The sequence below is a fragment of the Capsicum annuum genome, chromosome 10, assembly GCF_002878395.1.
Source record: "Capsicum annuum cultivar UCD-10X-F1 chromosome 10, UCD10Xv1.1, whole genome shotgun sequence".
Classification (NCBI taxonomy): Eukaryota; Viridiplantae; Streptophyta; class Magnoliopsida; order Solanales; family Solanaceae; genus Capsicum; species Capsicum annuum.
This window is the reverse complement of record NC_061120.1, coordinates 53,740,022-53,767,171: the sequence shown is the minus strand read 5'-3', so window position 1 is coordinate 53,767,171 and position 27,150 is coordinate 53,740,022. Positions and strand designations below refer to the sequence as shown.

Genomic DNA, 27,150 nt, shown 5'->3' with positions numbered 1-27,150 from the left:
TCAGAGAGCAAATGATGCAATTACCTTTTGCTTTACTACTAAACATTCCAGCTACAGCAGCAAGACTCTCCTCACATGTGTCTCGAAACTGGACATAAAAGAGAGAATTAATTTAAAGTCTATTCTCAAGGAAACCATAATGATATAAGACAACATCAGAGATGAGCAAAGAAAGGAGAATGAAGGCAAAATCAAACAATGTGACTGTTTAGTCTACAAAAAAAGACCCCAAGACAACCTTCATCTATACATCAAAAAGGAAGTCACATAAACATTGATGTTGAGAAGGGCCACCAGTTTCTTTTTTCCCTATGACTAAAAAAAATTACTGCAAGGCACCAAAGTTAGGTGTTGCCTTATACAACAATTGTAATAAGAAAACCAATGTATGTATACGCAAAATAGCAAGCACTGGAATTGGAGAAAACTTTGAATTTGAGAATTCCTACAACATGCCCAGTGGAATCCCACAAGTGAGGTCTGGGGAGGGTGGTTTGTAAGCAGACCTTACCCCTACCTTCTTAAGGTAGAGGGGTTGTTTCTGGTAGACCCCCGGCTCAAGTAAACCATTTCAAAGCAGGTTTGAAAAGGAAATGCAGTATTGAAGAAGCCATAATGAAAATAATGGAGAGCAGTAACAGCAAAATAATATGATATCCGAAGCAAAGAAAACAACATGTAAAAGTAAAAATTGAAAAATAAGATATAGAAGAGTAATAATAAAGAATAATACTGATATGGAAAGTATGGACTGCGTACATTTTACCCTCCCCAGACCCCACTGTGTGGGAATACACTGGGTTTGTTGTTGTTGTTGTTGTTGTAATACTGATATGGAAAATAAGGGGCAGGCAAGGTGTTCCAAACTATCATCATGCCTCTCGCACAGGAAAGCAAGAAATCGTTTGATTACCTACTAAACTTCCACCCTAATCCTCGACCTCTCCGTAACCTACTATCTAGGGTCATGCCCTCAGTAAGTTGAAGGTGTGTCATAGCCTGTCTAATCACTTCTTCCCGATACTTCTTTGGTCTACCTCTACTTCTCCTCAAATCGACCAACCTTTCACACCTCCTCCTACATTTGACCAAATTTCCACGTGCTATCATATGCACGAAAAACTCAAAACTTCCATTTTAGCTCCAAAACACGATAGGGTGGAAGTAAATCTCCTACATACAGTGGGAAGATGCAAGGTTCCTCAAATATACGAGATAACCACAACGAAAATCTCCAGAATGCAACAATACGTGGATACTTTCTGCAATTGCTACGCACTTTCTGCAATTGCTACACAGAAAACATCGATTAGGATAAAAATCTTTTTAACCTCCTTATGGACATCTTAAGGTGTAGGCGGCCATCTTGGTCAAGCCATCCCCATGATGCAATTCAAGGTAACTTTTATCAAAATTATAAGCTCTAATATGACATGGAGCAGTTACAGCTGGCTGAGGACATGACCCTAGATATAGGAAGGTAGGGAGGAAAAACATTAGGATAGAGGGTTAAGGTGCGTGGGTGAGTCGTAGTCTGTAGTTAGGAAGGCTTTGGTGTCCTTTGTTTGGCAATGTACAATATTTTTGTGGATGTCGTGCGTATGTTATTTTATCATGTCCCATGCTTTTGATGTTTTTTTGTATACTGTCTTTTGTCTTGAGCCGGGGGTCTATCGGAAACAGCCTCTCTACTTCTTTAGAGGTAGTGGTATGGACTGCGTACATTCTACCCTCCTCAGACCCCACGATGTGGGAATATACTGGGTTTGTTGTTGTTGTTGTTGTATAAGCTCTAATATGAAATTACAACGCCCTACAACACTAAATAGCGTGATATACTGATCAATAGTTTGATCGGGTTTGTGTAAATCTATTTGTTCCCAGGTGGATTCTAGAGATTTCTTCCGAATTTCTAGAGCTCTTTCTCTGGTGGTCTTCTACCATCGAAGTATACATCATCTAAGTTACTCGGACTGTTCACTTTCGATGCCACACTCATGTGGACATGAGATGGGTGTGGGTGTGGGATCTGTACCCGATCTGATCAACCAATTTTGGGTACTTTGACCAAAATCGGCTGGAAAAATCCTGATAGATTTAATGAATTTTGTAATCAAGACAAAAACTAAGGTGAAATTAAAGAAAATGAAATGCCTTGTATATAGAAATTCCTATGTTACTGTTTTTCCTTTTATCTCTTTCCAGGATTCTCCTCTTGATCAATATTTTCTCAAGTTTTCCACATAATATCGCATAATTTAGGTTTTATAACTCTATTTTTGCGTATTAGAATTATGTTCACCCGTATTTATGCCCGGATTGATATCCCCTAATCTTAAAAACGAGACCACGAAGAATCCAATCTCTAGATCCGCACTCATATCGGACACCTGCACCTGTGTCCGAGCAACTCAGCACATCATCTTCCTTATTTTTTCTTTCTTTTTTTCTGGTTGTTTAGAGTCCATGGAGAACAGGTTGTCCCTTAGACGGGAGGAAATCATACGATTTTTTTTGTGAGAAAGATAACTTTTTATCTATATACCCATAGGTGTACTACATCAAAAATGTGTAGTCCCCCTTCCAAAAGTATTACAGAAACTATTTGATTCCTATTTGTATTTTTTGTTACAAATAGTCTAGAACATCAAAAATATCTTCTTTCTATCCTAACACTTTCTGTTCACACCAAAAATAATAAAGAGCTAAACAATTCATCCTAAAATTTTGTAAATTGTTCTGTTTTCCCTTAAAACACCTTTGATTGCTTTCTTTCCATATTGTCCACTAGATACATGCTGGGACAATCTACCATCTCTCCTCCTTTTCTGTAGTATTAGTATTTCCCACTCTGATCCAACACTTAAGAACACCTTCAATGTTCCTTGGTTTTACCCAAGTAATCTTCCTTAGGCTGATGAATATCCTCCAAAGCTGATCCACCCATTTACAATGTAAAAAAGAGATGGTTAACTGTCTCAGCTTGTTCCCCACATAAATAGCATTTAGAACATAGTTGGAAATCCCTTTTCTTCATATTTTCTTGTGTTAGCACTGCTTCCTTAGCCAACAACCAGGAGAAACAGTTGACTTTGTAAGGAATTTTGACCCTCCATATCATCTTCAATTGCCAGAGTTCTTCTCCTATTTGTGAGATGATGAGATCTTCGTATGCAGAGTTTACACTAAAAACCTCTTTACTGCCAATCTTCCATACTATTGTGTCCTCTTCCCCTGTTAGATTGTTAAACGATTTCATAGTATTGTAGAAAGCACCTATCCTCTCCATCTCCTAATCATTTAAATTTCTTCTAACAGAGACAATTTCTTCTTCAGAGGCATGGTTTGAGAGGGTGGAGAGTGCTAGATTGTCAATTAGACGTATGGTTTTGAGTAGGGAACCTTTACTTTGGCTATGCAAAAGGTTAAAGGAAGCACCAGAACAGTGGAAAAAGTTTCAAATCATGGAGACGTCAAGATATTTCGACAAACATTTCAGTGGAAAAAGTTTCAAATCATGGAGACATCAAGATATTTCGACAAACATTTATTGTACACAGCAACAACAACAACAACATACCCAATGTATTCCCACAAAGTGATTATTGTACACAGTAGTTCAATAAATATGGCTGAATCAAATCTCTGATTTCTGTGAAGGACCAGAGTAGATTAGTGATTATTATTGGGGGATTTTTGTAACGAAAGTAGATAACTTCATTAAGAGAAATGCAGACAAAAAGGAGGCACTTATTACATAAGGGGAGCTAAACTCAATACAAACATTGGGAAGGGAAACTATGAGGAAACTCTACATAGGGTAAATGGAGCTAGAAAGAAATGGATTTAGTTAAGGAGAACTCAATGCTGAAGACATTGATGACAGCAGCCTTCTACGCAGGTGTCAAGCTTGTATGACATTGAAGGGGGCTCAGAAAGTTCAGGTGTATGACATGAATGGCTATCTAATTTTATTCAAATTTCACACCAGGAAGATTTTTGAACATATTATTAGAGGTGATTAAAGGAGACAAGATACAATCTTGAAGCTTGACTGGTGGTCACCGACAAAAGCAGCATTCCCTGATGAAACAAAGTTTGACTGGTTTTGGATAAGGATGCTAGTGCTTCCATTACAGCGCTGGAACAGCAAGGTGATGGAAAAAATAGGCGACGGAAGTTGGGGCTGGTTAGAAACTGAAGAACAGACGGAAATTAAAACCACTTGAGATGGGCAAGGATCAGAGTTAAGGACTAAAGGAGAAAATTCTGATGAAGATTCAGATTGTCGACAATGTCGGAGACTGAAAACCACTTGAGATGGTTAGACTGTTTTCACCAACTCTAATATTTCCAACGAACCTCCTGCTTCGCTCGTAAAATTGGAACCATCGGACCTGAATCTTGCTGACATCAAGAAGCTCACAAGATTTTTCTTCGGCAGAAAAGAATATCTTCTCCACTATTGTTGAGGAGAAGGAATCTCTGGAAGGGAAACTCTAGCCGAAAAAGTGAAATTTTTGAAAAATGGCTCATTTCCCAAAAGAGAAAAAAAGTGTGTTTCTTATCTAATTTCGGCCATAGAATCTTCAAGTTTAAAAAATAAAATGGCAAAATGATATACTGGACCCTTATACTTGTCTGAATTTGTATTGTGGACACTTCTACTTAGCCCTTTGTCATCTGAACCCCTAAACCCTTCATAACACTATTTTAAACCCTTTCTTTGATTTGGCATCCTATGTGGCATAAACAGCCAAGGAGCATGTGCTACAAACATTTTTGGAGCGTGAGACATTATAAAAAGGGCCCAATGGTCATTTAAAGCCCTTATATCAGCCGTTTTCTTCTCCATTTGCATCTAACAACATTGTTGGACAATTTTGAACTTTTTTCTTGCCTCTTTCTCGATCTTCTCTCTTCAAATTTCTTCACCATTAATTTTTTTGCTTGTCCTTATACACCTCTCTTTTTCATGCATTTTCAGTTTAATTTTTTCCTTCAATTTTAACCATGAAAATTTATTTTTGCTATTGTGGACTTTATGCCATTGAAGGCATAACACTGCTACAAAATATCTTAGACTAAAATTAGGCACGAAATAAAGCAAAACCCCCAAGAAATTCCAAAAAAAAAATCAGTGTTAATTAATCAACAACCCTAAAATCAAAGAACGATACAAATACTCAGGAAAAAAAACAACAAAACTCGAACAACAAATAATTAGGAAATAAGTTGAAAAAATTACATAGATAGCTTGAAAATCGAACAAAAAAACTCGAACAGTTGAATGAAAACGAAGGGGAAAGTGGAAAATAAAAAGTTGGGGTGCCTATATGAACAATGGATGAATTAGAAGATGAAAAGGTTTTGAGGTCTTTTAACTCTATCCCACGTTATTTCCAACGTGTTATTTTGGGATTATTTCACGCTCAACAAAGTAGTCGAAAAAGGGTTTAAAATACTGTGTTATGAAGGGCTTAGGGGCTTAGATGACAAAGGACTAAGTAAAAGTGTCCATAATACGAACTCAGACAAGTACAAGGGTCCAGTAGATCATTTTATTTATATATTTAGAAACTACATAAAAAATATTATAAGTCATAATAATTAACAACTCAAAATAATTAAAAGGCAAATGAAAAAATCACGACAAAAGAAAAACTTGATTCTCCAAAAAATAGTTGTACCACATAAAGTAGTACAAAGGGAGTATCCAACTAGGGGAAATAAGCAGGAATAGCCAATTTCTACCTTGGCATACTCAATTGAGTCTTAATGCATCTCAATTGACTTGGGAAAGCTAAATGAGATAGATTCAATAGGATTAGAAAATCTTATTGAGTAATTTAACATGAAACCATATTAATTATCCAAAATAAATTCGCCTAAAATAAGTTATTGCCTTGTGACCTGGAGGTTAGGGGTTCAACCCGTGGAAACAGCCTCTTGCAAAAATGCAAGATAAGGCTAATACAATAAACCCATGTGGTTCGGTCTTTCCCCAAACCTCGTGCATAGCGGAAGCTTTAGTGCACCAGGTAGCGCTTTTTCAAGAGATTGACACACTAATGAAGCAAACAATCTACCCTAGCACCTTATGAACATTTCGATTATTTCTTAGTTTTGTCATTTGTTATTAGTTTACTTGTTTTAATTCAGTCAACAAATTCACTTCTCAATCCATATTGACCGGCGCTTTTAGGAGAATTTTCTAACTACAACCAACTTTTCACTTATTTTGCTCCCGGTAGAGAATGGACCTGGTAATAATATGTACATTTGCAATTGATTGCTTCTCAAGTTAAAAAAAAAAATTGACTGCTTATCTCGATTCCGAAGCAAAGTTGGGCGACATTAGAAGTATATCCAATCTAGGCAAAGACTACAATTCAGAATGATATGCTAACCATGCAAACCAAGCAGGTGTACAAGTGGAAGGATCTGAAAAGTCATACTATAGAATCGGAGAGAGTAAGAGGAATTAGAACTTCAAATTAAAAATGTCATTAACATAGTATGTGAAAGATGGTCCTCATCCAAACGATAATTTGATATTTGTTTCTAATTTTTCTGTAAATGATGCCCACATGTTACATTCCCTTGTATTTGAAATCGTTAGTGTATAAAGGAAGGCACCCTCTTGAAGCCACAAATAATAAAACTCGCACACTACTTATAAAAGTAATATAAGCTCTAAGGAGAGATTGCTAGGCTATTACCAAATTTAAAAGGATGACGCAACAATAGTAACGGAAACAATATTGAAAATTTGAACTAGCAGAGTCTAGCCATTCAGAAATACAAGGTAAGGCGGCATACAATAAACCCTTACGGTCCGGTCCTTCCCCGGAACCAACCGGCATAGCAGGAGCTTTAGTGCACCGGGTTGCCCTTTTTCAGAGTCTAACCATTATTCTTTCTATTCTAAGGATAGCGGAATTAGAAAGATAAAACAAGTAAATAAAAATGGGTTAGGAATAAAGTGAATTGTAGAGCCCATATTGTGTACCTCGATACTAGAAACGACACGAGCAAGAGCTTTTACCATACTCTCAACCACATTTGTGTTTTTCGGATGCCTGCAAACAATCAAATACACCAACACATAAGTTTCAAAAAAAAAAAATACACACATATATAAAAAGGAGAACTGAAGAATAGAGGAACATGGTAACTTTTTAAACATGTAAAATCAACAGTATTAATGATGGAAGCTAGCACCAAGTAGGTGCCTAGGATTACAAAACTTTTACACAATCTAAACTGGGCATGCAAATGGTATAAGGTTCTTAATAAATTGTTCAATTCAGATGTAGCTTTCTGTTTACACCATAGTGATAAGCTAAACAATTATATGTTAGACTATGTATAGATTCATACTTCCATTCATAAAACCTATTGCTGCTTTCTTGCCATAAACTTCACAGCACATAAAGTGAACCATGCAGTTGATAACTCAACGGCACAACATTCCTTCAAACCAATTCAGAGTCTTCAGGAGTGGGAGGATCAGCTTCTTGATATTACATGTAGTGATCACCTCTATGCGACGATAGAAGACGAAAGCCAGATAACAAGCAGCTTCCTTGCAACTTCGATTTCCATGATCTCCACAAAAGAGATGCATGAAACAATCTAATTCCGCTTTTTCCCCACTGAGCAACCTACTTTTTGAATTTCTGTGGTATCATGAGACGGGAGGAGTTTGATTTGGCTTTCAATAGAAGAGAGAGGAGAAGCGAGCACTGAGAAGTGGATTTGAGGAGTTGGGCACATATCATTTGTTTTTGTGAAATGGAAGAGAAAATAGAAGATAACTTGGCTTAATTATTCCCTCAAGCTATTGGGATTACTTGTTTATGTTTACATGTTCCAAAAAGGAAAGGAAATCATAACCTAATTACAATAGGATTAAATTAAAGTCACTTACCATATTTAAATATATTCTAGAATATAAGGATTCTAACACTTGAGAGGCTAGCTTTGGATGGCTTCAAAAGGAGTAGAGGTAGGCCGAAGAAATACTGAAGGGAGGTGATTAGACATGACATGGAGCAGCTCCAGCTGACTGAGGACATGACCCTAGATAGGAAGATGTGGAGGTCGCGGATAAGGGTAGATGGCTAAGGTGTATGCGTGGGGTGCAGCATGCAGGTAGGTGAGTTCCTTTGTAGCCGGGTTAGTAAACCTAGGTTTGTGTTCATAGGTGACGTGTTATGTTAGTGTAGCTTACTACTAGGTAAGTATCCTTTGTCTTATGTCTTAGTACTTTTCTTATTTCGTGTCGCCCGTATGTTTCGTAGTTCGTGCTTCTCTGATGTCTATTTTATTATTTCTTATTCCTGATTTCTCTATTATGCCATCCATCCCTTTGTTTACTGTTCTTCATCTTGAGCCGGGGGTCTATCCAAAACAGCCTCTCTACTTCTTCGGAGGTAGCGGTATGGACTGCGTACATCTTACCCTCCCCAGACCCAATTTTATGGGATTACACTGGGTTTGTTGTTGTTGTTGTATAAGGATTCTAACACTCCCTCCGTTGGTGCATGCAAATTATATGTACCAAGCTTAAAACACATACAACTTATTATAAGACCTGCTAGGAACTTGGTGAATATGTTTGCAAGCTGATCATTTGACACGAACTTCGAGATGATGCCTCATGTACCTTCTCTTCGACAAAATGACATTCAATTTCTCTGTGTTTGGTCCTCTCATGGAACACTGAAGTCGATGCAGTGTAAAGTGCAACCTCATTATCACGCACAAGTTTCATCTTTAATCTCTCCAAATAGACCCTGACTCTTATTCGTGGGGTTTTGGTGATGTCAATGATTTCGAATAGTTAGTTTATAGTATTACCTTGTGGGCGTCTTGTTTCCTTTATTATCTACCGAAGGGCTATCCTTTTTTGTGGTTTTCTTTTATATTTTTAGTTGGTTATACTGTTATCTGTCCTGAATCAGGGATCTATCGAAAACAGCCTCTCTACTTCATCTGAGGTAGTAGTATAGACTGCGTACATTTTACCCTCCTCAGACCCTACTTTGTGCGAATACACTGGATATGTTGTTGTTGTATGTATCTACCAGATTTTTTTGTTAATGGTAACTTCCTCAAAACGAGAATGTGATTAGTGAAACAAATGCAAAAGCCACATACTTTACAATAGCACACACAGGGGGATCCCATAAGTGGGGTTTGGGGAGGGTGAGGTGTATGTAAACTTTACCCTACCTAATGTGAGGTAAAGAGGTGGCATCTAATAGACCCTCGGCTAAGAAAAAAAATAGGTCTGACAATTACAAGAGTAAAAGCTATGGTGAAAATATTGTAGAAAGAAAATTATTGCTAACAAAGTCAGCAAATATAGCCTACTTGAAAGAAACAACAGTAATAATACAATTGATGAATAGGATAATAATAAAATAATAATAATAATAATAATAATATTGATAAGTGGAGGAGGGGGCAAACAATGTGCTCTAAGCTAGAACCTTGTTCTCCCATAGAAAAGAGAGAAATTGCTCGACTACATAGTAACCCTTTACCCTAATCCTCAACCCCCACGCTTTCCTAGGATCATGTCCTCGATGCATTGAAGATATGTCATGTCATGCCTAATCACCTCTCTCCAATTCTTGCTCGGTCTACCTCTACCTCTCAGACCTATTATAGTCAACCTCTCGCACCTACTTATTGGGGCATATGTGCTCCTCTTTACATGCCCGAATCATTTCAGACTCACTTCCCGCATCTTGTCCACCATTGAGGTCACTCCCACCTTGCCCCATATATCTTCGTTCCTAAACTCATCTCTGTTAGAGTGCCCACACATCCACACCATGCACACTTTATGGTGCAGAAAAAACACAGGTAGTTCACATAATTTCACAATCTAGGGGGTGAAGCAAAAAAATAACAGCATGATCATATTATGTGCAGAAAGTAGGTTTCATCCAAAAAAAAAATATTTGTGAAAGTACGTTTCACCCAAAAACTTATCAGCAAAGAAAAATTCAAGCATGAAAATGTGGTCAACTTTACATGTCAAAATTATGGAAGAGAATTCGCATAGTGCGTGCTTCCACACAAAAACCCTGCCAAACAAGCAAAGTTATTATGAATTAGATTAGATAGAAGTTAGTATTCACTTGACTACTTCATAGATTCAATGTAAAGGTTGGAAGCAATAACAGGAGAATTATTTTTTTAAAAAAAAGTAAGAAGAAGAAGATTTGAGAAATACCCTCAAGATTTCAAGAACGAGAATGCGATGCCACAATGGTAAGTCTAGAGATATAACCCTCACCAACATGCTGAGAAATACCTGTCCGAAAGATGATTGCCTAGTTTAGCGATAAAAGATACTCATAAATAGTAAATAAAGTTGCCAATCAGAAATAACAAATAATAGCTTAAATAAAGCAAGACTAAAAGATCAGCAGATTTGTTAATAAATTTGACATCAGATAAAGTAAGCATGCATTTTGCAAAACTAGAGAATGAGTATAAGAAGTGCATAGTAGCGTGGAGTATAGAACTAAAGAAAGAAAGAAAGAAAGAAACACAAGTACTGGTAATTTGTGTGCTAGCATGTCGAAAATCCTTTAATGAATGAATATACTTCATCAAAAAGATCTACCAAGATTTAGGCTAGGGTTCTAAGTTTGTTTGTTTTTCCAAAAAGGGATTTAAGGTTAATCAATTTATTTTCATCTTTCCCCTCGTACTTAACATTATGCATCACAGTTGTAAGACAGTCTTCACGATTATACAAGATTTAGGTTAGGGTTCTAAATTTTTTTTTGTTTCCAATAATGGATTTAAGGTTAATTGTAATTTACTTTCATCTTTCCCCTCTTATCTAATATTAAGCATCACAATTGTAGGACGGTATTCACGATTATAGAAGATATTGCAAGTCGGTGAAAATCAAAATCTTGCCACACATCTTCTACATCAGTTCTCTATGCTTTCCTCCTATCCCCTTTCTAGCTCTTTTCATTATCCTAAGTTCTAACCTCCTTCCACTTTGTGTACTACTCTCTATTTCTTTATCAATACTGTATTCTCTGTTAGGTTCTCCTGAGCTAAGTTGCACGAACTCTTCACTTTTGATGCCGCACCCGTATCGGATTCTCCAAAAATACACTAGTTTTGGAGAATCCGACACGCACCCGCTGACATTTTCGAAGAGTTCGAGCAACATAGCTCCTCTGTATCCCAACATCAGCATTATCCTTTTCTCTTTCTTTTAAGGTGTGAGAAATAAAGAACACATCGGAAAGAATATTGAGAAAACTGAAATGATGATTCCGTCCAGCTATTGTATTTAAATAGTAAATGTACAAGTCCTAAAATAAAAAAGAAACTACTCTGACTAACTAATTGTCAGAAAGAATCAAATCTAATTAGTTCTGACTTGCAAAAGAATATGAGCATTCTACCCAAAACAAGAAAATGGGTGGAGCAGCTCAGAACCATATAACTCCTTTGAAATCCCCTACACAACCAATGTGGAACGAGTGTAGCATATTCTAACAACCTCGAATGCGCGTAACCAGATTTTAGTGTTTACACATGGATTTGGTCTTTTTTATTTGGAAGTAGAGAAAGGAGGCTTAATAGGATGAAGTGGGCTTCATCAGTGAGTAGGGTTGGAGCAATGTCAGTAGCTCCCCGAGCTAATTTGAGAGATAACGAGATGTAAATTTTCGAACATCTGCACAAGCAGTAGATTCATATGATACATCTATAATGGCAATACAAACTAAAAACTCTCAAAGTGAACCCAGAGGTCTTCTATCTTTTCCAGCAAAGTTATCTCACGGGCCAGCGCATGTGAGCCCTTATGACCACTTTCCGGCGAGATTCTTTATACTGTGGGTGTCACTCTGGTCTACCTCAACCCATCCACCTTCCACAACATTCTGACCACCAGAGCTCTATCCCTAGAAGGTCAATCCACTTACCAGTTAGGTACACTTTTCCGGCAAAGATTTCTCTTGTTGTTGGTTACTTTTCACGCTATTCCGGTACTTGATATCACACGGCACTTGAGAATTTTATGACTTTTCTAGTTTCTAGTTGCACAATACTTCTCCACCTGCTTCTCTTCATTACTCTTTTACAAAGAATAGGCATTCTCTCCTTCTAATGGGTGATAATAAGGGAGTTGAAAATCAGATTGTTGGAAAGTCGATCTTTTCCTCCACATCATCACCTACAATTACTACAACAAAGTTAGATGGTGGTGGCAATTATGCTTCTTGGCGGCTTCAATATGACTTTGTTTTATCGGTTAAAAATATGAAAATCGCTTGCTCAAAACCACACTAAAAGACCCAGGAAATAAAAAATTGAAAGGACAGGAGAATCACGGCCAATGGTTATGCCAACTATGTCCCTCTTACTCCTGACATGCCATGGTACCCAGGCTGTCTCGCAAAGATCTTCGATCTGAACCTTCACATCTACCGTCTCTTAGAGGATTGTTAAAGAATGGATCTTTGGCCTAACTCAACCTCAAAAGCTAGCTCATGAGGAGAGGATTGCCCAAGTCCATATAAGGAGACCAATTACCCATCCCTTTTCCAATGAGGGATACATAACACTCCTCCACACGCCAGGCCTCCTCCACACGCCAGGCCTCGTTGACTGAAGCGTGGACAATATATAATACAGAAACCCAACATCGGTGAATAAAGACTTGTGATGAACCTGGCTCAGATACCACTTGTTGGGTTCGAAATCGAGAGGGCGTCATGCGAAAGCTATTAGTTGCAAACCATTGTGGTAACAATTCGGAAAACACGTAAAACAATACTAAAAAGCTTAATATTATTATATTTTCCGGTCAATTGGCCTACATATAAAATCTAATATTAAAAAACATAGAAACTAATGAGAGAGAAAATCTCATCCTAAACAAAACTCTTAAGAGATTACATTGTGGATGTTATTGTCTATTTATAGAGGGCAAAATGGTTCGATGAACCCCTATACTAGTCGGTTTTGTAAGTTGGACACTTCTACTAATATATTTGTCATCTGGAACCTGAACTCACTAAAAAGCTATATTTTAAACCCTTTGACCGTTGACTTTGCCTATGTGGCATTAAATGGCTGACTAGGACAAGGAGAGTGTAGTCACTCGCCTGGGGTGCGAGTGGGGGTCAATTTTTAGCCAATTTTATATTAAAATAATTTAAAAAATCCTCCAACTACAACTTTTTAAATTTAAATATATTTTTAAAAGTTAAAAAATAAAATAAAAAAGACCCCTCCCCTAACCCCTCCCCGTCCAGCACCCCCCACCCCACCCCACCGCCGTCCACCAATCCCCCACCCCCACCGGCTGCCATGGCCATTGTAAAATCACAATTGCAATATAAATGCAATTCAGCTCATACAAAAACTAAAATACTTCAAATTCTATAAAAATGCAATAATTAGGGCTAAAAAAACCTTTAGCTAGCTCCAATCTCAAATTCAGCTCATACAAAGCCCTAAACAACTTCAAAATTCCATAAAAAAGCAAAAGATAAGCCAAAAAAACTTCAAATTCAGCAAAAAAATCCTTCAGATCTGGAAAGTGCTTGCAGCAATAATACCTGCATAGCTATTAGTAACATCAACAGTGCCTTTGAATGAAGTACCAAGCAAAACTCCAACAACACGCTTCCTTGAATCCCTATCAACTCTATTGTAATGGTCTACGATACTCATTAGCACTAGCGGATGAACTATCACTCTATTGTCCTAGATAATATTTGCTACAATTGATTACTAAATTCAAATAAAACCATTAGCTAGGTCCAATACTAAATTCAGCTTATACAAAACCCTAAAATACTTCAAAATTGCATCAAAATGCAATAATTAAGGCACAAAAAACCATTAGCCAGCTCCAATCTCAAATTCAGCTCATACAAAACCCAAAACAACTTCAAATTCCATGAAAAAAAGCAAAAAATAAAAATTCAAAACTACAAATTCGGCAAAAATTAAAACAGATCCTGAGATCATCATCATCTTCAACAACAACCAAAAGCTCAAACACAGACAACCAGGTGAACGAAAAGCTTCAAGAACCGCCAGAAATTGTGCAACAAAAGGAAAAAATAGTGCTTTTTTTTGGCCTCTTAGTGCTTTGAGCATTTCTTTTCAATTTTTTCACAGAGCAAGAAGAATAAGAAGATGAAAATGATGAAGGAAAAGAAGAAGGAGAAGAGGAGGTAGAACCATACGAAAAAAAAGAAGAAGAAGAAATGCAAATCAGTTAAAAGAAAAATGGGGAAGAGAGGGGAAGGGGGAGGGGTTTATTTATTTATTTTAATATTTAATATTTTTTATTTTAAAAAATGACGTGGAAGGTGATGTGGCAGTTGACGTGGCGAAAGTGTTACACTCGCCAAAAAAGTGTTTAAAATATAGCTTTTTAGTGGATTCAAGGGTCCAGATGATAAACATGTAAGTAGAAGTGTCCCAACTTACAAAACCGACCTAGTACAGGGGTTCACTAAACCATTTTGCCTTTATAGAGATACAAAACTCTTCCTCTAAGAAAGAATAAACCTAATAGAAAGGAGATTTTTTCCTACTGGGTATTTCACTAAGAAATCCTTTCCGAAGTAAAACACAATTATGATAGAATGACAAATCTCCCCTTGGCAAGAATTTTCTGACAAAATTGATCATCATCTTTTGCTTTGCGTAATCTTCATCATTGTTGCTTGTTATGGTTAAAATAAAGTTTAAAATATTATGAGTTAAAAATGGTTTAAAAAAATCTTATTTTTATTTTTAAAGATGCAGCGGCAGGAATGTTAAAAATATGTTTTAAAATCCTTCTCCACATGTAGCTAGACAAAGATCTTCATTATCATCAAATTGGTTGCATCTTGATTTGAAACCGCTATTAAACCTGTTTAATCATCTCACCACACCATTGGATCTTTGAACCGCAAGCTCTGACACCATGTTAAAGAATGGATCTTGGGCCTAACTCAACCTCAAAAGCTAGCTCATGAGGGGAGGATTGCCCAAGTCCATATAAAGAGATCAATTACCCATCCTTTTTTCAATGTGGGATACTTAAAAAAGATCAACAATGTGTTCACTATCGCATGAATTGGACCATGTGATAGACCAACTTGGATAAAATGGAAACATAGCAGAGAGCCCTTTTGATCTCCGTCAAATATTTCACAAACTTTGGTTGTTAGATTTTATGGAAAATGTCAAACAAAATTAATCAAAAGCTCCAGACAAGTCTCATCTTTCATCAAATATCATAAAATGCAACACCAAAAACTATACAGACACCAAAATAGATAAGTAGCAGAAACTGCACCTTAAAATGTCACACCAAACTCCAGATATAAACCAAAAAGGAAATTAAAGAACCAAAACTACTTAGGTGTATATCTAAGGGACCATGTTGAACCTACCCCAAACATAAAGGACCATATTTGTCATTTTCTCATAATAGTGAAAGTAAGAACCATGCAATAAAAAAGAGAGCACTCTGACTACCTAACTACAGGAAACAAAACAGTCTGATTAACTCTGACTAGTCCTAATTGATACACAGTATCATGTACAATATTCTTTTTCTTAGACGAAAAAACAGTAATAATGTCCTTTACAATAATCTTAACATAAGGTGATTAGACTGTCAGCATAGATGGAATTTCGTATCAGAAAGAATCCATAATGACCACTACAAAGGACAGAAAATGTCATAAAATGGTTTAAATTCCACCTCAGATTCAGTGATAAGTGAAGAACTGTAATGCCTGATTATGTTGGCTACTGAACGCAACACCAGACGCCGGAAATAAGGTTCTCCAGATTCTCCTTCAATCTGCTCACAGGATAATGCATAAGATACAATGAAAATAATGAGGCAGATTCTTGCGAAGACATCAGCTTAAAGTTTATGCTTAAATCTGTTTCACTGAGACTAAATTCCGGATGGAAGAACTATCACCTCAGTGTCAGTACGAAGTGATGTCATTAGAAGTGAGCATATCTGGCAACGGAGAACCTGCTATTAAGAAGCTACTAATTTGAGAATGGATATAATCAATAAACTAGAACAAAAGATGATATCCCTATACCTCTTTATAAGGACCCAACGCTCTGAACACCACCACATAATTGGATAAGATAAACCTGAAAAGCAACATAAGTAGAATCAAAATCATAGAAACCTATTATATAAGTTACTCAACAGCTACAGCAAACTCTTTCAGACTCATTCAGGCCATCTACATAAACAGGTTCCCTTAGTAGCCTCCTCCCCCCCCCCCCCCCCCCAACCTTTCTCTCTTTTAAGAATACTTCTTATTTTAATCTGGTAAGCTTTGAAGCTAGCTGCTCTGCTGTACTATGCTATTTGTAGGGGACTAGTGCTTTAACATAATAGAAAGTAAAGGGGCTCCATTATGATCTTACAAATCTAAAGATCTCAAAATGGAAGAATGAGTTCCTTCGCTCACCCCTATCTCTAAAGGGGCGTAAACACTTCACTCGCTAGGGGATGGGATTCATTCACTTGCATTAGACTAGATAAAATACTACAGCTGTTACTTTAGCTCATGCTCTATTGTGCGCCAATTCTTCTATAGCATAATGGTTCTCAAGTCACGGACAATCAAATCAATCAACAAGTGCAGAAGGGTGAAGGATGGGACCATTATACACCGGGTTTCGAAACGTGCATCAGTTGGCGCACAAATTCTCGATATAAATATATGGTGTACACAGAACAACTTATGTCAATAACTCAATCCTAATCTGCATTTTGGAAAAGAATGGCAGACTTTCAAAACTCTACTAGCTAGGGGATGTAGGAAATTAATGTATTTCTCAAAATACTACAGCTTCTACTTAGGCTTATGCTCTAAAGTATGGGCTATTCTTATATAGCATCATGATTCTCAAGTCATGGACATTCAAATCAATCAACTAGGTGCAGAAGGGTGAGGGACGGGACCATTATCCACCGAGTTTCTAAAAGTGTGTCAGCTGGCCCACAATTTCTCGATATATATATATATATATATATATATCGACGTTCAAAACTCTACTAGTTAAAGGAAGTAGGAAATTACTGTATTTCTCAACAGTTGAAAAAGTAACAGTTTTTACAAGCTCAATTTAGAAAGTATAGCATTTTTTAGAAGAGGTAAGTATTAAGCATGACATGTAGCAGTTGCAGCTTACGGAGGACATGACCCTTGATAGGAAGATGTGGGAGGCTACAGATTAGGATAGAGGGTTAGGGGGTAGGAGTGTGTCCTTACTAGTAGGGAGGAGGGCTTTGTGGGTAGTTGTGCCTATAGTCATAGTGTTATGCATGTGCCTTGTAGATTCTTGTTCCTGGAGTTTTGGTATTGTTAGTGATTTCGGAGAGATAGTTTATAATATTAATCTATGGGTGTCTTGTTTCTTGTATCGTTCGGTTGTGTATTTTTATATTTTTGTTTGTTATACTAGTGTCTGTCCTGAGCCAAGGATCTATTGGAAATACCCTCTCTACTTCATTTGAGGTAGTGGTATGAACTGCGTACACTTTACCCTCCCCGAACCCCACTTTGTGGAATATACTGGGTATGTTGTTGTTGTAAATATTATACTGCTCCACATTCATTTGACACACTTCACAAGCAGCAAGCAGAATCCATATCTATGTGGATAAAAGTATTAAGGATCCACATTCATGTTGATACACTTCACAGGCATCAATCAGAATCCATATCTAAGGGACAGAAGTATAATATCCAAAAGGTTAGATTATTACTCAAGTATATCAAGTGCAAATGTCCGTTGAATGGAACTGACACGTAGCCAGACAGCCTGAAGTATAAAACAGACATAATATCAGGGATGAATCTAAAACTCCTATTTACAACAGAAATCACAATTATAATGGATCACTTTCAGAAAGCAGACAATCAAAAGATTTTGAACATCTTTCAAACAAGAAGAAGATCCACTCATATCACCACATACAGATCCACCTGCAGCAAGAGCTGTCAGGTCCTCAAGCAACCGAAGTGCGAGCTTTCCAGATTTAGTTAGGATATCCCTCATTAATGATGGACCTCCGGAAGGAAACTCTTGCTCCAATGACCTGTTCAAATACGTTGCAGAAATTGAAATTCATAAATCATAACATCAGACTTCATAAGACAAGTATGCAATTTCTTTAAACTACCCAAGTAGATCAACCACTAGCATACACTTTTTTAAATGCCAGTAAAATAGCTTACACAGAGCAAAAGACGTACTTTCATTAAGAAAGGAAGATTTAGTCGATAAGAAGGAAGAGTACAACAAGAGGACAAGATGTCCTCGAGGCAAAATACTTGAAATATAAGATTTAAACGAAAGAGTTCTTCATGATCTCTCATGGATTAGTGTAGGTGCAATACTAATAATGACTAAATATGCAGGCATAGACAGAGGGAACATAACACACAGTTAATGTAGTAGGTATGTTCAACTTCAAGAAGCAAAGACCGGCCAGACCACCCAATAAACATCTATTAAGTTGCTGAATGACCATGAGTGGAATATAGCAATGAGTTGCTAGACATGCAGAGAAGAGGACCGAAAAAAATAAGTTCATTATTCTATCAGAATGTGTACTAATCATTGAAAAAAAAATAGTTATCAAGATGCATACATACTCTAGATGATTTATATTGCGGTTGACATCACTAGTAACTGAACTGCTACGAGAAATGTACACTCCAAAACCATACTTCCCGGCTGGAAGCGACTCAGCGGAAATCACGCAATCAAATATCAATGCCACAGCTTGCCGAAAAGTTGCAGCAGCAGTACTGAAACAATTTGTCAAGTATGAGCACCCAAAATAAAACAGATATAGAAAGGGAACAGCCAACTGAAAGCATTGAACTTTCATCCTTTAAACTCACTTTCGCACACTATCAGAGGATCTATTGTTTTCAAGAAGGCGAAGAATGATATCAAGAGCTTGAGCAGTATATTCCTGAAAGTTAAAGAAAAGTTAATGCATATCCATTTCGAAAAGGAAGACCAACCAGAACTCTCTCAAAATAACATTTCCCACCTTACGAGGAAACCGGGAACTGTGGAAGGAATTAAAAGAAGGAATTTTCTTAACCTTGCTTCCCTTCATTTCTCTCCCTACCTTCCCAGGAAGTGTATTACATGTTATCACATACTCACTAGCTATAACCTAGGTTTTTTCATCATTCTTTGAAATAATATACAGCAGTATGTTTTTTCTGTTATACATACTTATACATATCATGTTTCACAATCAAACTAATGTTTTGAAGTCATTAACCACGAACATAAGTTTTGAGCAACACTCCATACTCACAAAAGAGGTGTTAGAACAAAGATATGTCTTTATAATACTGCCATTCACATTAGACAGAAAGCTAACCATATTACGCATAGAGTCAATATTTACAGACGAGATGCAACAGAAAGATGCCCACAAAGGATATTGTTTTCCATCACAGGCCTTCAAAAGTCTGAAAAATTCCAGTTTTATTTTCAAAAGAACAGACAAAACTAGATTAAGCATACATGAATAAGAAGTTTGCACTTTTCTACTTCAATATATTCAGGCAATCTCTTAGTTGTTCAATGTCCTATACCGCTGATTCAGCCATATTTCAGCAACACATATTGAACAGCCAACCAATTACTGTCATAATCAAGATAATAATCAAGATAGGCAAGAAATAAATAATTACCTCATTATCAGGTTGTAAACGAGATTGAAATATAATGAGGATTGTCTGCAAGGTCTTAAGTTGGAGACTCTCATCAGCCATTTCCCCGTGCTGTGAAAAGATTTAGAAAAGAGGCAACTTATATATGATGCAAACACATAGTAGTATAGGAGCAATTTGTTATGTTTGAACGCAGAATCCACTTGCGGCATTGGTTTCTAATTTGGTATGATACAAACATATAGTAGTATAGGAGCAATTTTTTATGTTTGAACGCAGAATCCACTTACGGCATTGGTTTCTAATTTGGAAGCTAATTGTGTCAGGAATTGCATGGGAAGAACTAGCAGGGATACTATTTTAGGTTACCTGAAATCCAGCATAATTTGCTTTTTATACTTCTTTGATCCAAAAAAGTTCTCTTTTTTCTTGAGAAGGGACTTCCTTTTATGTCACATTAGTGCTCAATATGGAGTTTCCTTGCTAATCTTGTGCAGAATTTGAGAGCTTTTAATTTCTTTTTCTAATATAGATTCTACTCGGGAATTATTTATTAGTTTCAACAATATTCTCTTTGGAGTTCCATATTTGAAGATTTGTCTACAATGAGACATTCTTTGTTCGGATTTTGTATTTCCACTGATAACTTTTAACATGACCCTTGCTCCTCCAAAATCAACTACAGATATATTGCAATCAACTTGACAGTCAATTCTAGTATAGATGTTTTCCTGAGGTAGGCTAGCAATGTTAAGTTATCAAGTTGAATATGGAAAAAGGTAAGAGAAACTTACATCTTTGAGGGTGTGGAGAATCTCCTTCAAAGCTGAAGGAGCAACTACATCGTGAGAAATGAGCTTTTGCAGACAAGAAAGTCCAATGACGCTCATTTTTACAGTCCTAACTTCACATGCCATCAGAAATATCTTTAGTATATCCTCGTTATTCGCTATCTCACTCGGACTCGACAAACATCTTAACTGCATACATACACACATATATATGCAACAAAAAAACAAACGCTATCATCAATTTGGTGTTCAAGTTTGCTATGTTTCTGAAAATGAATAAGAAGAAAGAACCTTCAAAATAGCGTGTTCGGCAGCATCTTTGACGGCAGGATATCGCCGGCGAGCTTCTGCCGATAAAGCTCGAAGATCTGACTCCAACACTGCCATTAAAGCCATCTCTTTTCGTCTCTCTCTACTTGAATTGAATTGAATTGAATTGAAGGAACAATTACGCTTTGGAGATCTCTTCTCTCTGCTTTCGTATGCCACCAGTGAGGTGAGACACACTGGCAGAGAAGCAAATCCTCTGTCGTTTTACTCAGATTGGTGCTGCACTATTCAAACTCCGTTTCACTATTTTAGATTTTCCGTTTTCTTTACGGTGTTAATCATATATATTATATATATTATATATTATTATTATTATAACTAAGTAGAGAAAATTAAGTGTAGGGTGACAAATAAGTTTTCAAATTAAAATTGGTGACAAGTTTGACCAACTCAAAACAAATTCTTTTTAATTAATGATTAAAGTAAATTGGGGTATAACATGTAATTTTTTAAATTCTTTACACTTTTCAAAAATATAAAATAAGAACAATCAAAATACATGGGTCACTCTGTCAGTTTTTTCAAAATTAGTGTCATAATTCTTTTTCTCTCTCTAAAACAGAGAGAAAATGACGATACACCTTTCTCTCTCGGTTCTCTCAAACACCTCCGTGGCTATCTTCATTTTCTTGTATTGTGATTATCATCTCTGTCACTATCTTCGATTTAAGTTAGGATTTATTCTCCAAGGTAAAATTAGTTTCTTTACTCTCAATATGGTGGGTTTCATTCATTTATAAGAATGTGTTGATTTTGAAAAAATGGGTTTAGATTTTTGAGATTTGTGGTGTCCTCTTTGGGTTTTGTTATTTTTGAAATGGTTAATCAAGATTATATTAAAAATTAAATAAAGATCCCTCTTTTGAGTTTGTTTAAAATCTTTAATTTTCCATTCCAATTAACCTGAAAATAATCTAAATTCTTAGATTTGTTGAACAACTTGTTCAATTGATAGAAAGATGGAATCTTTAGCTGTAACATTGTTGTAAAAGTATAATGTTTGCCTAAGTTTTGAGTTTGGTGAATTCAAGAATCAATTTAATTAACAAAAAAATTGATTCTTTAACTGTAATTTTACTGTGAAATGTAATAATGTCTAAATTTTGAGTTGGGAAATCAAGAACTTATTTAATTAATAGAAATATTAAATTTTTAACTCTGGTTTTATTATGATTTGTGAAGTGTAATATTTTGATTCAGTATAAAACTTCGAGCAATTTTCATTCTAGTAATTTTTAAGGGAGTAAATAGAAAAATCTATCTCAGGCTCTTCATTTAGTTAGGTTACGCAAATAAGCAATTTCAGTTTTGAATTCTTCACGATCTTCTTTTTATGTAGCCAATTTGTTATCTACAAAACAATGTGTCTTAAAGCGAAAATGCATCTTGGTATTCTATGTAATAAACAGTTACTAAATTCTATTAGTATCATCAGCTGAAGAAGAGAAACTGATTTAGAATAATAGAGATGTTACTCATTTTGCTCTAAAGATGAATTTCTCGATTAATAGTATCTATCAGAAAATCAACATCATTAATTGCCGTTTTCAGCTATTGTTTTCCCCAAAGGGCACGTTCTTACACGTTACTCTTTCCTCGAGTTACCTAAATTTAGACATTAAAGAAATATTGAATGGTGTTATGAGTGGAGCTTTCAGATGTTGTATAATTTTCTCGACTTGGATGAAAGTTAAGAAAAATGTTCTTTTTTAATTTGATTCCAATTTTAAAGAATGTGTAACAAGTTTTCTACTTTAATTTATTTATGCATCAATGCTTGAGGTTGTTCATAGGATCAATTTTGGCTCGTAAATTGATGCACGCTTGGATGCGCATTCAAGGTAGTGTTCCAAATTTTTACTATTGATGCATGTTGCATATTTCTTGTTCAAAGTAAGAAGAACTCGAGTTTTATACATTAGCAATGTATAGAGATTTTACACACTATCGAATTAAGTTGACCTACAACAATAGATAGGTAACTCCAGCAAGCCTGGTTTAGTGACTGGAAAATAGAGGCAAGTTTGCTGAAAGGCACATTCCTCTTGAATTTCCTCTTTTTTAGTTCAACAAAAGAGAGAAGAAGAAATGCAAAAATGTACTTCACCCTTACTATAAATTTACTGTAAAGTGTAATGTTTATCTAAGTTTTGAGTTGAGTGAGTTCAAAAACTTGTTTTGTTGAATTTTTGACTGTAGATTTACTGTAATTATTCATGTTAACTATTTTGTTATTGTTGTTGGTTGCAATAGTTAATGTTTCTATTTTATTTCATGTGGTGTAAATTCAATGGCTCCAAGGAAAAGAAGAGCAACAATTGCTGCTACTACTAAAATACAAAAAGGCGAAAAGGGCGAAAAAATAATTTCGAAGGCATTGTCAAGTGTCAAGAAAAAAACAAAGAGACAAGTTGAGCCTATCACTGAGAAGCAATTGGTTTCCCAGTTGATTTAATGACGGCTAATTTTAAGTTTTTTAATAATAGATTTGTTATGTCTTGTTCAACTTTTTAATTATGTTTTGTTAAACTTTTATAGTGGTGAATGAGACTCATATCTGAATTGGTATTTATAATGTGTTGGGAGCTAGAATTCATAAATGATGTTTTATTAGTATAAATTTTATTTATTTGCAACATCAACTATTACATTAGTTGCTAAAATTTCACCGCAAATACGTTAGTTGCTGAATTTTTCACAATAATAACTAAAATATGCTACACCAAGTACATTTATTGCCGACAGTTTCATAGCAATTGTTGCATTATGCTACAGCAAATGCATTAGTTGCTGAAAATTTCATAACAATTACTTAAATTTTCTACAACAAATACGTTAGTTGCTGAATTATGCTACACCGAGTATGTTAGTTTCTAGGAATTTCATAACAATTGTTGAAATATGGTACTAAAAGTATGTTAGTCGCTGAATGTTTCACAACAATTGCTTAAATGTGCTACAACAAGTATGTTAGTTGTTGAACGTTTCACAACAATTGCTGCATTATAATAACTAAAACTGAGTTAAATGACCCTTAAGTGATTGAATCAATCATATTTAATGATAAATAGAGTGATATTAGTCCAATTTAAGAGTGTAATTTAGATTTTATAGTTATCAAATGAAATGAGGTAATAATTTGAGATATACTAGATGATCAATTAAACGATTGCAAATGTAGTCAACTAAAACTGAATTAAATGACCGCTAGTTGATTGAATCAATCATATTTATTGATGATTTAATGATAAATAGAGTGATATTAGTCTAATTTAAGAGTGTAATTTAAATTTTATAGTTATAAAAAGCAATGAGATAGTAATTTGAAATATACTAGACGCTCAATTAAACGACTGCAAATGTAACAACAAAAACTGAGTTAAATAGGCCGCTTGTTGATTGAATCAATCATATTTAATAGAAATAGAGCGAAATTAGTCTAATGTAAGAGCGTAATTTACATATTTAATTGTAATCTTAATTGAATTTGCTACAACAAGTAAGTTAGTTGCTGAGAATTTCATAACAATTGCTGAAACATGGTACAATAAGTACATTAGATGCTGAATGTTCCACAACAATTGCTTAAATGTGCTATAACAAATACGTTGGTTGTTGAACATTGCACAATAATTGCTGCATTATGCTACAACAAGTATGTTACTTGCTGAACGTTCCACAATAATTGCTACATTAAAATAACTAAAATTGAGTTAAATGATCATTTTAATGATAAATGGAGTGATATTAGTGTAATTTAAGAGTGTAATTTGGATTTTATAGTTATCAAATGCAATAAGATAGTAATTTGAGATACAATAAACGATCAATTAAACGATTGCAAATGTAATCAACTAAAAGCCGAGTTAAATGACCGCTAGTTGATTGAATCAATCATATTTAATGATAAATAGAGTGATATTAGTGTAATTTACAAGTGTAATTTAGATGTTATAGTTATCAAATGCAATGATATAGTATTTCGAGATACACAAGATGATCAATTAAACGATTGTAAATGTAATCAACAAAAATCAAGTTAAATAAGCCGCTAGTTGATTGGATCAATCATATTTAATATAAATAGAGTGAAATTAGTCTAATCTAAGAGCATAATTTACAGATTTCATTGTGATTTTAATTGAATTTGTTACAGCAAGTAAGTTAGTTGCTAGGAATTTCATAACAATTGCTGAAACATGGTACAACAAGTATGTTAATTGTTGAATATTCCACAATAATTGCTTAAATATGGTACAACAAGTTCGTTAGTTGTTGAACATTGCACAACAATTGTTGCATTATGCTACAACAAGTTTGTTACTTGTTGAACGTTCCACAACAATTACTGCATTAAAATAATTAAACTGAGTTAAGTGATTGTTTTAATGATAAATGGGTGATATTAGTGTAATTTAGATTTTATAGTTATCAAATGCAATGAGATAGTAATTTGAGATACAGTAGACGATTAATTAAACGATTGCAAATGTAATCAACTAAAAACTGAGCTAAATGGCAGTTAGTTGATTGAACTAATCATATTTAATGATAAATAGAGTGATATTAGTGTAATTTAGATTTTATAGTTATCCAATACAATGACATAGTGTTTTGAGATACACAAGATGATCAAATAAATGACTGTAAATGTAATAAATTAAAATTGAGTTAAATGACTGCTAATTGATTAAATCAATCATATTTAATGATAAATGACGTGATGTTAGTCTAATTTAAGAGTAAAATTTAGATTTGATTGTGATTTTAATTGAATTTTCTACAACAAGTAAGTTAGTTGTTAGGAATTTCATAACAATTATTGAAATGTGCTACAACAAGTACGTTAGTTGTTGAATGCTTAACAACAATTGTTGAAGCAAGTAAGTTGTTAAATGTTTGACAACAACTGCTTAAATATGCTACAACAAGTACATTAGTTTCTGAATGTTTCATCATTTCTGAATGGTTGTGATCTTCATTGAATTTGCCATACCAAGTAAAGTTAGTTGCTAGGATTTCATAACAATTACTGAAATTTGCTATAACAAGTACATTAGTTGCTGAACGTTTCATAGCAGTTACTGAATTATGCTACAACAAGTCTCGATGCACGATCATTGATATCGTCTCGACCATTTTTTTTCAACGCCAAATATATAAAGATTATTAGAATCAACTCATTCGCTGTGTCAATCAATCCCCAATGCTATTTTGTCCATCGCTAATGATCTTGAAGTTACCTGAAGATATTATGATTTAGAATAAAATAAATTGATCATGATAAAGAAGAAATAATTACACCAAAATGTCACAATTGTTGTAATTTATTCAGCAACTACTTCATTAGTTGCAGCAAAAGATACAAAAATTGCTATAAATTATTCAACAACTACAACATTCTATTTCATCAATTGTTGAATATATTGCAGCAACTACTAAAAACATATGCAGCAATTGCTATGATTAATGAAGTATTTGCTGAATAAATATTCAACAACTGTTGTATATTTTTAGTAGTTGTTGTAGTTGATGAAGCATTTGCTGGATAAACCATTCAATAACTACTACATATTTTTCAATTGTTGTTGCATCTGTTTCAGCACCTGCTGCAGCAGTTGCTGAAACATATATTGCAATGGCAAGATCAACAATATAAAGTTCGAATTCAAAATGATCAAAAATCAACTCTTAAGTAATTCTCAATGTTGCACAAACAAAATTTAGTTCAAATTGAGAACTTTTTTCTTTTCTAGTTTTCACATAAGAAAAGCACAATAATAGTATTAACAACAACACCAAGAAGAGAGCAACAAAATAAAATAGGGGAAGAGGGAAGGGGAAGAGGAGGGGTAGGAGGAGGAGGAGGAGGAGGAGGAGAAAAAGAAGAAGAAGAAGAAGAAGAAGAAGAAGAATGAAGAAGAAGAAAAATGCGCGAGAAATTTTTGCGAGAGAAAGGAGAAAAAAATCTTATTTTTCCCCTTTTAGAAATTAGGGTTTTAGTTAAAATTTAGGTTAAAGTGTAAGAAATAAAACTTGAGGACTTATTTAAAAGAAAGTCAATTATTATTAAATTCTAATTATAAATTGTCACCTACACTTAATATTTAAAACTTGAGTCACTCTTTTCACATTTCAACACTTTTTTGTCACCCTTAATTAATTCACCCAACTAAGTAGCTGTTTGACCATGAAAATTACTTTTTTTTTCAGAGTTGGAGTTGGAGTTGAAGATGAAGTTGGAGTTCGAGTTGGATTTGTGTTCGGTCATGTCTTTT

At 35.1% G+C, this 27,150-nt stretch overlaps 1 protein-coding gene across 9 annotated transcripts in view; it reads right to left on the bottom strand.

Annotated features, from left to right (window-relative positions):
- The window catches only part of LOC107845704 (protein MON2 homolog), a 111,108-nt gene extending 89,973 nt beyond the window's left edge, over nt 1-21,135 (bottom strand). For 2 of the 9 annotated variants that reach the window (XM_047397911.1, XM_047397913.1), the window contains exons 1-14: nt 20,834-21,134; nt 20,546-20,731; nt 19,773-19,862; nt 18,960-19,033; nt 18,708-18,863; nt 18,028-18,148; nt 17,816-17,871; nt 16,131-16,185; nt 16,001-16,060; nt 15,773-15,874; nt 10,253-10,333; nt 10,051-10,103; nt 7,013-7,082; nt 25-88 (exon numbers count right to left, since the gene is read on the bottom strand). In XM_047397911.1, coding sequence (XP_047253867.1) covers nt 25-88; nt 7,013-7,082; nt 10,051-10,103; nt 10,253-10,333; nt 15,773-15,874; nt 16,001-16,060; nt 16,131-16,185; nt 17,816-17,871; nt 18,028-18,148; nt 18,708-18,863; nt 18,960-19,033; nt 19,773-19,862; nt 20,546-20,731; nt 20,834-20,938 — 1,273 coding nt within the window. In that variant the 5' untranslated portion in view covers nt 20,939-21,134. Of the gene's footprint in view, nt 1-24; nt 89-7,012; nt 7,083-10,050; nt 10,104-10,252; nt 10,334-15,772; nt 15,875-16,000; nt 16,061-16,130; nt 16,186-17,815; nt 17,872-18,027; nt 18,149-18,707; nt 18,864-18,959; nt 19,034-19,772; nt 19,863-20,545; nt 20,732-20,833 lie in introns of all 9 variants that reach the window. The other 7 variants (XM_047397912.1, XM_016690165.2, XR_007045658.1 and 4 more) reach the window with 6 other exon arrangements.
- Between the last annotated feature and the right edge of the window lie 6,015 nt (nt 21,136-27,150).